This window comes from Pagrus pagrus, assembly GCF_965226575.1.
Source record: "Pagrus pagrus genome assembly, chromosome: 8".
NCBI classification, from domain to species: Eukaryota; Metazoa; Chordata; class Actinopteri; order Spariformes; family Sparidae; genus Pagrus; species Pagrus pagrus.
This window is the reverse complement of record NC_140192.1, coordinates 4,480,309-4,493,088: the sequence shown is the minus strand read 5'-3', so window position 1 is coordinate 4,493,088 and position 12,780 is coordinate 4,480,309. Positions and strand designations below refer to the sequence as shown.

General features: G+C 45.5%; 1 protein-coding gene across 4 annotated transcripts in view; it reads right to left on the bottom strand.

Annotated features, from left to right (window-relative positions):
- Positions 1–9,193, bottom strand: part of emid1 (EMI domain containing 1) — a 59,607-nt gene extending 50,414 nt beyond the window's left edge. For 3 of the 4 annotated variants that reach the window (XM_084360772.1, XM_084360773.1, XM_084360775.1), the window contains exons 1-2: positions 7,949–9,193; positions 763–876 (exon numbers count right to left, since the gene is read on the bottom strand). In XM_084360772.1, the coding sequence (XP_084216898.1) occupies positions 763–876; positions 7,949–8,124 (290 nt within the window). In that variant the 5' untranslated portion in view covers positions 8,125–9,193. The remainder of the gene's footprint in view (positions 1–762; positions 877–7,948) is intronic. The other variant, XM_084360774.1, reaches the window with a different exon arrangement.
- Between the last annotated feature and the right edge of the window lie 3,587 nt (positions 9,194–12,780).

Below are 12,780 nucleotides of genomic sequence, written 5' to 3'. Positions count from 1 at the left end.
AAACACAGATACAAACTATACAGCGCCTCTTAAAGTGAACTTTATTGATTGTATAACTGTTGATTTTGGTTTTCATTTAGATAAGAGCTGCAATGATTAGTCATCGATTAGTCGACTGACAGAAAATAATCACCACCAATCAGTTAATTGATTTCTACTCTCTATTTTTCCTCCATCTATTTTATATGTGCTACACTGAATAGTTTTGGTAGGTAATTACATTGTAATTACATTGTTTTCTCTATAAAATGTCAAAAAGTCGTGAAAAATGTCGATCAGTGTTTCCCAAAGCCCAAGATTACGTCCTCAAATGTCTTGTTTTGTCCACAACCCAAAAAATACACAGTTTACTGCCGCAGAGAAGAAAAGAAACCAGAAAATATTCACATTTAAGAAGCTGAATCAGAGAATTTTGACTTTTTCTTCTTAAAGGAGACACTTTATGCTCATTTTCTGGTTCCTTATTTTATTTTGGGTTACTACTGGAATTAGATGTGCCAGTGATGGTGTCTTTGCGGACATTTTGCCCGTGGTTTGTTGATAGATCTGTAGTTTTTTTGAGTTAAGTGGGTGATATAGTTGCTGTCAAAAACTCTGGATATCTCTGACTCTAACTGACAGTCTGCTTGTTTGTTTTGATTGTTGTGGCATATAAGTATAGTCTCAAGAATATGACCCTAACATGGCACGAACAGGGTCTGTGTTTGGGGAAAGGCTGCTTTAAAAGGTTCACAGTAGCCATGGTCCCTTCGCCCTCCTCACCTGCCTCCCGTGCATCCCTGTGGCCAGCGGCATGTCTGGTAGACCCGCTGGAGGATCGTGCCATTCTGTACCTGGCACGTCACCGTCTTAGTGACCGTATGAGGACACCAGTTCCTGTCGGGAGAAACACAGCGAGAGACAGAGACAGAGTCAGGAAAGTGCCGAGGAAAAGTTATTCTGAGACACAAGAACATTTTCAGAGTTAATAATTCAGGAAAGAGAAGTCTATGTTTCCAAAACACCTTCAAGCGAGTGCACTCACACTGTGCCGCGCTCACAAAGGGAAAATTAGCCACGCAGTCACATTCAGCACGCTGTTGTCTTCCCGCGGGTTTTTACACTCGCCCCCTTCCTTCCCCCCTGCCTTTTGTTTTGACACTCCTTTATGGTGTTTACACGCTTTTAATCAGCCACGAGATTTTGCAGGAGTGCATTGTGGGCTGTATTTACACTGCGGTCTCCCCTCCATCAATACACATCCGTTTGCATTCGGCTCTCGGAGGAGGAGGAGGCGAAGTCCCTCAGGAGGAAATAAAGAGGAAGACGAGGTCCCGAAAGGAGATTAGAGGTTTTCAACACGGGTTAAAGTAAGGTCGTCTACTCCCTTTCCAGAAAGACGCTATCAGGATTCACTGAGGCTGTCGAGAAACTGACCTTCTCTGGAAAAAAACGCCCGTGTAAAGGTCAGAGGTTAAGATCTGATAGATTAGGATGTGATCATGTAGAGCAGGCTGAGTCGGCACACTTACTTACAATCACGTCCGAGTTATATCTCAGGCCTCTGGGTGCAAATTGAAAGGTTTTCACTCCATGAGAGGGTCCAGTTACAGCACTAACAGCACCAAACTGTGTAAAAGGATGATTCACTTGAGAGCTAATTGGTTTGAGAGTTCAATTAGCGTCCTAACAGCAGCAGATATCTGTTGTTGACAGTGCAGCGGCGATGAGAAGAGCTCAGGCTGCTGCACTGAGGGCTGTTTACTCGACGTGAACGTACGGAAACACGCTGCGACTGCTTGAGCCACCACATGTTACTGTTATTTTATTAACAATGAAGTGTACAAATACTCTGATTACCTTCATGTGACTGTAGCTGGAGGAGGGAAAATGATTACCTACTACGGCCTGTGTTTACACAATCAGTGGATGTATAGAAAGGAGGCTCTATGCAGAAGCCACAAAGGAGGCTGTGTGGCACAAAACTTTGTTTGTTCTGCTGCCAACGTGTTTGCAAGACTGGGTGGGGATGGGGGTGTTCCCATCAAAGTCTGTTTGTCAATATGTGAGACCATATGTTTGTGTGTGTGTGTGTGTGTGTATGTGTGTGTGTGTGAGACGGTTTACACTAAAGGAAACTGCCGAAGGCGGAGGATGTGGAGCAGCTCCCATTAACAATCCTCGCATGTTGTGGTGGCCGCACACACAGAGCTGAGGCAGTCAGGAGAGCGCACACGGTGAGATGTGTGCGAGCTCCTGCAGCACTGCAGAGTGTTTTCTTTTTCATGACTAATTTTTGATTACGCATCTAGAAAATATGTTACTTTGTCAGATTAAACGCAGAGTATCTCTCAATTAGGCCGGCGACTAATGATTATATTCATTGTCCATTGATCTGTTCATTCTCTCTCAGGTAATTAAGTTGTTTTCTGTATAAAATGTAAAAAAACGTGAAAAATGACGATCAGTGTTTCCCGAAGCCCAAGATAACATCCTCAAATGTCTTTTTTTGTCCACATCCCAAAAAATATAGACATAAATTATGCAAATGTCACAAAGTCACAATGAATTTAAGGCGAGACCGCTGACGAGGCGTTTCAGGAGCAGTGTTTTCTGTGGGAGAGAGGAGCTTCTGTTGGTGCTGACTTTGACCTTTTTAACTTTAAATCTTTTATGTGCACAAGAAGCTGTATAAACACTGAAGGGAAGGAAAGGAAAAAGCATCGTCTCCTTAAAAAATGTACAAAGTAGTTGGCTGTTAATGACAACTAATTGATTAACTGTTGCAGCTCTTCTCCCAAATATGACAACATTGTAAAGTAGCAGGGGATCATGGGAGACGGTGACGATGAAAATCTATCTGACTGTCTCAGGCAACAAATGTTCACGGATGAGCCGACGCATCAAAGTTTTATTCATGTTCGGTTCAGTCGTGTTCAACGTCTTTCTTCCTCCACATTGTTGGAAACATTTGGGATAATGTAACAACTGAACAAATAGTCGTTTCTAATGTGGAAATGTTATTGTAGGTTACAGATGTAAAAAGCTCGAGTCTGAGACGACATATTTCAGGAACTATTAGAGACACAGTTTGAATTAATCCTAAACGTCTCTAGTAGGAATTACATCTGCCACACATGTTATTTAAATACAGGCCCGCCCTCCTCCGGGTCTCTCAGTGTATCCATCAGCCGTGAGGCTACAAAAATGAACATGGATCTATATGATTACCCCGTGATTGCTTTCCCTTGTCCAGAAAGAATTGCTCTAATCATGGGTGGAAAATTTCAGACATTGAAGGAGCTGTGGTCAGGTAGAGCCGGGAGTGAGGGGAGCGCTGGGTACTGACTCCTCCCCACCACTTATCCTCCAGACCCAACAGATAAACATCTAAAGTTTCCCAGGCTGAGAGGAGGTTTCACCTGGGAACAGCTAAGATTGTCACCAGGGGGTACCGAGGAGGGGATGTGGGGGTGGGTTTTATGGTCTCCTCTTCTCTCTTTGCATTGCACTTATGCAATTACCAGAGAGGAAATGCCAACCGCTGCTTCTTCAGTGAATGAAATAACAAAAGCCGTAGGCAGAAGAGAGCTTACAATTTCCCTAATGGCTTGAAACCAATCCCTGCATTACCTACGTAGCTCGCTGAAACTGAATCAAAACATGTTAACCAGAGGCAGCAGGATAGTTTATACAATGAAGGGTGGTAGGAGAGACGAGGATGTTCCTGCTAGAAATGCTACAAAGTTTTATTACAGGTAACATTAGGGCTGCAAGCAGTGCTGCATGGATGCTAACGTTAGCTTATGAGTTACCAAATATGTTCTTGTGCATTGAAATACGGCCCGAATCAGGTGAAATGATGACGATTTGTGACATTTCTTATGTTTGTGGGACACTTGAGCGTGATGACAGAGGAAAATGGTGGCCATGTGAATATTAACCTTGATTATATTTATTTCCTATTTAGATAAAATCCAAATTTTTATACCCTCATTGTTGTGTCAATTTTTCCTCCAGGGTATCAAAAACAGCATTGGATAGTGATATTTTTCAAGGTATTTCAAGGTAACAACACATTTATTTCATTATGATTAATCTGCTGATTATTTTCATGTCAATCGTTTTTATCATTTAGTCAAAAGGATTATTTCTTTTGTCCGACCAACAGTCCAAAACAAAACGACTCCTCATTTACTGCCATTAATGACAAAGAAAAGCAACATATCATCATATTTAAGTAAATATTATATTAAATATTTAGTATTTTTGCCTGAAAAGTGACTTAAACAATGAATCAAACTTTTTTTTCAATCAACTAATCATTAATCTCCTCTGGGTTGTAAAAGACTAAAGCAAATAACTTTCCTCTTCTTTGGTTGCTGAGAACCACCATACAATGGTCCATTGACTTTTGTCTGGATTTATACATTAAGGCACACAGGTGCCTGGTGCGCTCTCAGTCTTTCACTCAAAAATGTTTCATAGTCAACACCTTCCCCTTACTGGAGGCGCTCTGGTGTTATGAAGTGTGAAACCCACCAGCACCACGCTGTTTCGCTGGCAAAAGAGCAGCGAGCAGCCCCTCGGTGAGTATCGGGTCTCTAAGCACACATGGCACACTCTGAACGCTGGGCCCAAGCTAAATAAATCATCAACCGTCTCTCACAGCCAATAGTTAAGAAATACACGAACACTTCAGTCGCCAAGACAGAAACAAAAACCCTAAATGAGTGCGAACGCTGTCAGAGAGCTCGTGAGCTGAAACAAAAAAGCTCATACGCTTGTTTGCCTCATCGTTCGTTATCATGCTGCTGACATTTTCTGCAGCAGACTGTGTGGGGAGGAAGAAGCCGGAGGTTCGGTCGTGTGAACTGACGACAGGGGTTGACAAGGGCAAAAAGACTCTGGTGAGAAACATTTTCGTAACTCCCTCTCCATCCACCGAGCGCTTCACGTAGTGTAGGAGGAGAGGAGGGCCGAGCTCGAAGATATGTTTGAAATGCAGCACGGATACAAATCTAAAGGATTTTCTCTAGATTTCTGCCTGTGGGAAAAATACTTGGGACAGAGGACAATGGTCAAATGTGGCAAATGGCCAGAGGGAGAGGAAGAGGAGAGGAAGAGGAGAGGAGAGGAGAGGAGAGGAGAGGAAGAGGAGAGGAGAGGAGAGACAAAGGTCATTTTATCATAAGGGTCACATGAGGGGACGTCCGATGGGAACAAGGAGGAGGAAGGAAAGACAATTATGAAGCCATGTTGGTCTCTTGAGATCTAGAAGATAAATGTGGTGCGACAACACATGACAGCGAGAGAAACAGAGAGTTCAATCACAGTGAAATTAATGGAGAGGGATACGACATTCCTCGGGTTTTAATCTGCAGCTTCTTGGAAAACGACCTGAGTAGCCTACGAGAGATTAAACTGAAACAGAAGACGACAAGAGTTGTGTTCAGTTTGTGTTCGAATGATTGAATGATGAGTTAACGGAGACTCTCGTGTTGCAGGTTCAAAGCTGCAGTGTGTTTTCGGTGTGCAGAGGACAGTGAAGATCATCAAAGCACCCCGATGAGGCCTCGAGGGTCAGGGCTAAGTGACTCCTCACAGCAGCCTCAGAGGAACGAGGAAAAAGCTCATCTGTCTTTGTCTGGTCTGAGCTTTGACCTTCGAACAGGCCTGAACACCTGTGAGCTCTGAGTGTGTCTGTGAGCGTGCCGGGTCCGTGCGTCTTCAAGTGTTTGAGGAAGGAAGTAGAAAGCATCATCAACGATCCATCATGTGGAGCTGAGCTGATATCGACCTTCTCAAAGGTGTCATTTGTAGAATATGTTCAGAATTTGAAGGTATAGGCTTTCCTTGGCTAGTTAGCTTATTAGCTCATGGCTCAGTTAGCCATGGCCCCTAGATTGTGTCCGGATCAGGAACTCGGATCTCCACAGGCGACGAGGACCAGCTCACCTGAATCTGGCAGCCTGAAGACTGAAGACAGACTCCAAAACCAACAGAGATCAGTTAGACGACAGGGGCTACACTACAGAGGTGATTTACAGAAGCTCTGAAAACGACTATGACTTTGTGGGGCGACAAGACGCGGCAGGCCACGAAAGTGGCGTTTCGAGACAGGACGGGACAGGGCTAGCTGGTTAGCATGCTAACTTCAGTAGACATCAACACTGTTGTTGATAATGTTTGTTTTATTTCATTTTTGGAATGTTTAACCTAAAATTCTGGCCATATCTTACAAATCGCTCCTTTAATGCAGACATGTTATATATTGTATCTTTAACTGTCTGTAATGTATCCACCACCAGTGATTACTAACCGTGTAATATCCGTGAAACACTTTCCCTGAGCACATACATTATTTGATTTTCTCTGAATGTCCTGAATCTAAAGCCTTCCTGCTCGGAGCCACTCGGGGCTCAGCCCGCTGGAATCTCCGTCATCTTCATCCCCATGCTTAAAGAAAACAGTGGATATGGTTAAGACGGGTGAGGAATGAGGTCGGCCACGGGGTCCAGACTGCCTGTCAGACCATGACAAGTCCTCCGAGGGAGGATAAAGAAGTGGGCGAGACAAGAAATAAAGACGCAGCTTCCTCCGTCGGGCCCTCGGTGTACTGAGCTCATATCGTCGTTAAGAAGGACAAGGGTGAGCGAACGCTTTATCAGCTCCTCCACAGAGCGACCGCACCAGTCGAGAAACTACTCAAGAGTTGATAATCCCCTTTGATTTGGGTAATCACTGTGTGAAGACAGGGCTGGTACGGGGAAAGACATTCTTAGTGGAGGTTAAAATGAATGTTTACTTCCTTTTATGTTCCTGAACCCGACTGAAAAGTTTATGTCACTGAATGTCAAGTTGCCCCGGCCCTTGAGAGAGAGCCTTTCTGCTGTCCGCCACTGTTTGGCTTCATGTTGACACACCATAAACTGCTGCTTCCTCAGATCAGGGCCAGACAGCAGGTGGACCGAGACTTTCAGCTCCACTCGTGTCACCTCAAACCCACTGACCTCCTCCTGACTCACACCGAGGAGCAGCTTCTCTCCTCTTAGAAACAGCGGCACACTGACTGTAAACTCACGTCCCCTTTTCCCAGAACGAGCCCAGATGTGGTGGAGTCCCAGCTGCTTGTGTTTAGTAAACATGTCCACAAACCTCTGGGTTTGTAGGGGTGCCGAGCGGCAGAGGTGAGCCCAGTGGAGCGAGGCTGGGAGTGCTGAAAGCCACCTGGACACACCTAGAGGCAAAAGGCCTCACCAGAGAGAGGGAGGGTTATCAGCCCTCCGGCCACTTTCAGCCCACACACACGCACTCGACCTGACAGTGTAAATATTTGTAAGATGGGAAACGTCCTCTCATCACGAAAGCGCTGGCTGGTCTCCGAGCTAAACACTGGCTCAGTCCAGAAGGGAAGCAGAGCTGGTGTGCGCTCTGTGCCGGCGTGTTTAGTCTGGTGAGTCTCCTTCAGAAACTCTCTCAACAACTCAATCACTGCGTGCAACATCTCACCCCCCTTTTCTATCCAGTGGCCTTTAGTGTTATAAAACTCATCTGTCCCTCATTCACTTTTAAGCTGTCTTCAATACTGGGGTCCAGGAGCAGGCTTCATGTGGAGGGATGTGAGGAGAAGGTGGTGCGTTTAAAGAGCAGGACAGCTGAGAGGGAGCAGATGTTGCTGCTGCTCCTACACAAACCCTCAGAGACAGTGGAGGTGCTCTGAGAGAGACGGTGGCTGAGCTGGGACAACAATGAGGATGGGCATGTCAGCAGAGCACCGTGTGCTGCCAGGACAGGAAAAAGGAAACCGACTGTCAGGAAGACAATAGGAGCTGGGAGATGGATGGAGATGGGAGGCATGCATTGATAAGAAGTGCAGAAGTTTAAAAACAGATTCAAGAGAATGTTTTTCTGTGCGTAAAACACTTCATACACGACAGTTATGATAGAAATGAAATGATTTCGTTACCTTTTCTGGTAGACTGAGGTGTGAGAGGCTGATGTCTGCGTCCCCGCTGAGTAGGTTTTGTAAAGTCCCGTCTTCCAGGTCCCGTCAACAAACGTGGTCAGCCAGAGCCCGAGCACAGTCCAGAGCAAACTTCTTCTGCAGAGCGCGGACACGCTCCCCGGTTGGCGCGGTCCCATTTCCGCGGCACGAAAAGGTAGACGGCCAATAAAAAAAAAAAAAAAAAAAAAAAAGTTTAAACGAGCCCCAACTTCCCCCCGGTTAGAAAAACAGCCAAGTTAGTGAATCCAAGTGTCAAACAGAACCGGGTCGGCTGGAGAAGACGCGCATCCTACTCGGTTACCAAACATGCACTTCTGAGGACTTCCAGGGACGATTTCTCAAACTCGTCTGTGTCTTCAAATCCTGAGTGAACTTCAGGAAAAATGCCTGAACTCCTCGCGTCTTCTCGTGCGTGTCTACCTGTGACTGAGCGCCGACATGTGAGACCCTGAGTGCTCAGTGTGTCCCTCTCTCTCTCTATCTGCTCTGCCTACCTCCGCCTGTCTGTGCGCACATCGAGCCGAGCCTTCACTGCAGCGGGCATGAAACCACTTTTATAGTCTCCTCGGGTCTTTTAAAAGCACAGCCTGCTGCTGCTGGGTCTCTGTTACCCTGCCCCGTTTCAACCCCGCACAAAGGACAATGCGCGCTCAAGGCGTCGGCACATTACGCATTGTTTTCCTTTAAATGAATTATTATGGGCTGCTGCTGCTGCTGCTGCTGCTGCTTCTCAGAGGGTCCTCTCAAATCTCTGGAGCTGTGCCGATGATGAGTAATTGTTTTCTGGGTGAACACAACTGCATATAAAACACATTATGACTAAGTCCTGGCTGCATATGAAAAGTTATATGAACACAGTACGGCTCATCGCTCTGTGACCATCATATATTCACCATGTGGTCTGCAGCCTCTCTGTCAAAGCCATCAGTGCCCGGGCAGACAGTGGCAGGAGGTTACTGTAACTGTGGGACATGTAGGTTTACAGTGCAAGCAGCCAGCAAACCACAGGGCTGCGGGCCCAGCTCCAAACCAAACACCCGGCACTGCAACCAGAACCTGCAGCCCAACATGTATATCTGTGGTCGGGGTGACTACACACCTCTCAGGTCCCCGAGGGCTGAGCTGCGAGTCTCACCAGCTGCAAGAGATGCTGCAGACTGCAGAGTACTCATGTATGGAGGCTCGTGCCCGCCAGTTAAAGAGAAACACAGAGGATGAAATATAAGATTCATTAAATTAATAATTATGAGATGAAAAGTCAGAATTCGGAGACAAAAGGCAATTATGAGGGTGAAAAAAGTCAAAATTGACATTTAAAAGGTAATAAAAATCATAGTTATAAGATGAAAAGGTCAGAATTATTATATACAAGTAAAAAATATGAGGAAAAAGTCATAAATGAGATTTTAAAAACTCAAAATTATGAAACAAAAGTCAACTATTACATTAAAAATCATAAATTAGAAAATTTAAAAAAGCTCAAAGGTAATAAAAAGTCCTAATTATGAGACTGACAAATCGAAAATTGTGAAATAAAAGTCATAAAAATTTGATTAAATTCAATTATGATATTTTAAAAAGAGAATAAAGGTAATAAAGAGTCAACATTAAGAAATAATAGTCAATTCTGAGATATAAAGTCAACATTTATCTAATAATTTTGAAATTTTATCTCATCAGGGTTTGTTTGTTTTTTGATGGAGGCGAACTTTCCACCAATTTCTTTGCTTTATGTCAGAAACGGGCTTCCATACCAATGTCACTGGTCAGTATCACCTCATATGCTGCAGGGAGAGAGCAGCAAACACGACATGCACTTTAACAGGACTGAGTGAGCCCACCTGCCCTCAGTCACACCAAACGGAAACTGTTTGGGACGGGTGGTGGTGGAGGAGGTGGTTTGAATCTGATGTGTCAGACTTTTTAGTATCAGGGGCATCTTATTGAGGCCTCTCGGTGCCGAGCAGGAACTGGAGCGGGTTTGGGGGTTAATGTGAATCTCTCCGGTCACAAGCAGCTGAAAATCATTTTGGCCACTCGACTCCATTCATCGGCTCTCCTGCTTCTGTAATCAGGAAGAGATGGATTGGCCCTCAGTCTGCTCACCCACATCAAGTGTAGGTTCATTAAACAACACAACTTGCTTTTCATCTATTCAAGAGGGAAACAGGATTCCTCCCCTGCTGTTGTCAACGTGTCCTGATGGTCACTCTTTATGATACGTACCAGTCACAGCTGAGGAGGGGGCTGTCTGACCTTTACCCCCTGCCATTCAGAGCAGGGCTTTTCAGGCAACACAAGGACTTTTAAAGTAAATGCAACACATGATCATGCTGCTGGTTGTTTGCCTCAGTCACAGTTTACTCTAACACTGCAGCTGCACGCTCACAAATCAGGCTACATGATGCATGTTGCACGTGTTATGGCTCAAAAGCGTTGCAGTTTTTTTTAATTCCTGTGACCTCACTGCCACGCCAGCTGCCAGATCCTGCAGGGCTGTCTGATTTTTTAGAGTGAACTTCACCTGCTTTTCGGCACGCTGAGCTCAGCAGCCTCGATTACTCAGCGCTGCGCTGGATCTGCTCGTTCAACTGTTGTAACGATGCAAAACGCTGCCTGCACCGCAGAGAGCAGCTTGAAAAGCTACTTGGGTGAAGTGGAAAACTTTAGCAGCCTTTGGTCAGTGGCACATTTTCCACTGTGTGCAGCAGCTTATGTTCACAACCTCAGCAGAAACACTCGGCATCTACTGCCCCTCTGTTAGAACGGACAGAGTGATGAAATACCTCGAACTTGATTGACCTACTAACATTTAGTCATTAACAAACAGTGAGAGGCTTTAAAGCTTGAAGGATCCTGAACCACTGGAGAAATATTGGCAGTTTAACAATCAATAAAGATCTCTGGAGCTGCACAGGGTGGGGAGCTCAGGACTGGTGTTTGCTGCCATCTAGTGAAAACGTAGTAAAAGCTGAGAAGGATGCTGAGGAATCTTCTGTCTTTGAAGAAATCAGACATGAGGCGTCGTTGTGATTGAACAGACTGTGAAAGGTACTCAGCTCTGTGAGACTCCCTGGAGCACCCAGTGGGAGAGGTGCCTGGTGCTGGAAAGGTTCTGCCTCAAACACCAACCCCAGGCCCATGGCATTCCTCTGCAAGGCCGTGGTGTAGTCAGGGGTCGGCAGCTTATTCTGTGTTACAAAACACACAACAGTGAGGAAAATAACATCATAACAGTGAAATGCAGAGCCTGTGGTCCACACCTGTAGCCTCAGGCGTCTATGGGGACGACTTCGAGCCCTTCTCCACGTCCCAGTCTGCTCCCTCCAGGTACAGGCTGGACACAAAGCTGCCTACAGGGAGAAAAAGACCATCAGTCTTCAGATCTCATCACTAATCAGGCTGTAAACAGTGAGCGTCATCTCATTTCCCTGTCCTGGTCTGTCGCTGTCTACATCCTCACTTGCAGCAGGGCAGTCAGGTAGGACTCTGGGATATGGAGTCCTGACAGCCACATTACTTTTACGCTCTCCTTCATCCACCTGGTGGACGCAAGATGCACAACAATATATTCTCAGCTGGTGTTTCCACTGTTCTGTATCGCCAGAATACTGCAGAAGGCTACATGCACCAGGTTATCTGTGACAGTGTGTGTGTTGCTGTTCATAGCACCTCTGGAAATGGACCATCCAGGTGCCGAGGGACTGAAGAGCGTCGGGTGCCAACTTCTTCTTCCTCATCCAACTCACTGCTCATACCCACCTCACCAGCCAATGCCTGGGGGACACAAGTGAAGTAGGACAGAATAATCCATGTGTGAAGCACAACGCAAACCCAACACCTGTCTGTCTGTTTGCTTATATCTCGTTGCCCTCGGCCCCTCCGTCTCACCCTCTGCAGCTCAGCCAGAGAGCGCTGCATGCAGACCACTAGTTTGTTGAAACGTTGTAGTTCTTGAAGCAGCACCACTGAGCTCAGGGATGGATCACGTCTAGGTCAACAAACCTTGGCCACTTCTGGATGTCCTGCGCCACCTGGCTGATGCACTCATCCCCACTGATGCTTCCAACAGACTCACCTGAGGCATAACAGAGTGTGTAAAGGCGTTAGAGAGGAAGCACTTGGCAAGAAAATAGTAAATATTACTTCCTTGGATAATCTTCAGCTGTTAAAACGTAAGGACAGACCAAAAGGCAAGAGAAATGAAAATCATTCCTGTCTGAGGCTGCAGGTCTGTTAGGTGAGGCCACATGTCTTCAGCTGAAGACCCAATACCTCCAGTGTGTTTAGCAGTGACAGGCTTTCACTCTCATCTGTACATGAGTGAGCAGCAGCAGCAGCTCAGCGACGCACTGCACAAACAGCCAGTGGCCAGAGATGGAGGAGAAGAGGTGGAGATTATCAGTTTTTGAACGTTGTCTCTCTGGAGAGCTCAAGTTCCAGTCGGTAAGTTGGCAAAGCTGTAACTGTTAGCCTCAGTTTGTGTCTCTCATGTAACAGTAAAGGGGCACTATGTCGTTTTGGAGAAGAGTATTAAGTATTAATGAGGTAATAATACAAACTCAGAAATATTAATTTATTCCATAACTGAATGAACAAGCTGTTATCAGAGGGAAATAAGGTCCCCAGAACACTGTTTGAAGCTGGCAAGGTGGCAGGGTCCGCCACATATAAACAAAGTTAAACAGTATGAAATTGAAATTAAGGTGTTTGTTTATTCAGTCATGAAAATAATGAATTTGTTTATTTAGGCAACCAAAATCAGTCGAAAATGATCTTTTCTCTTCTGATTA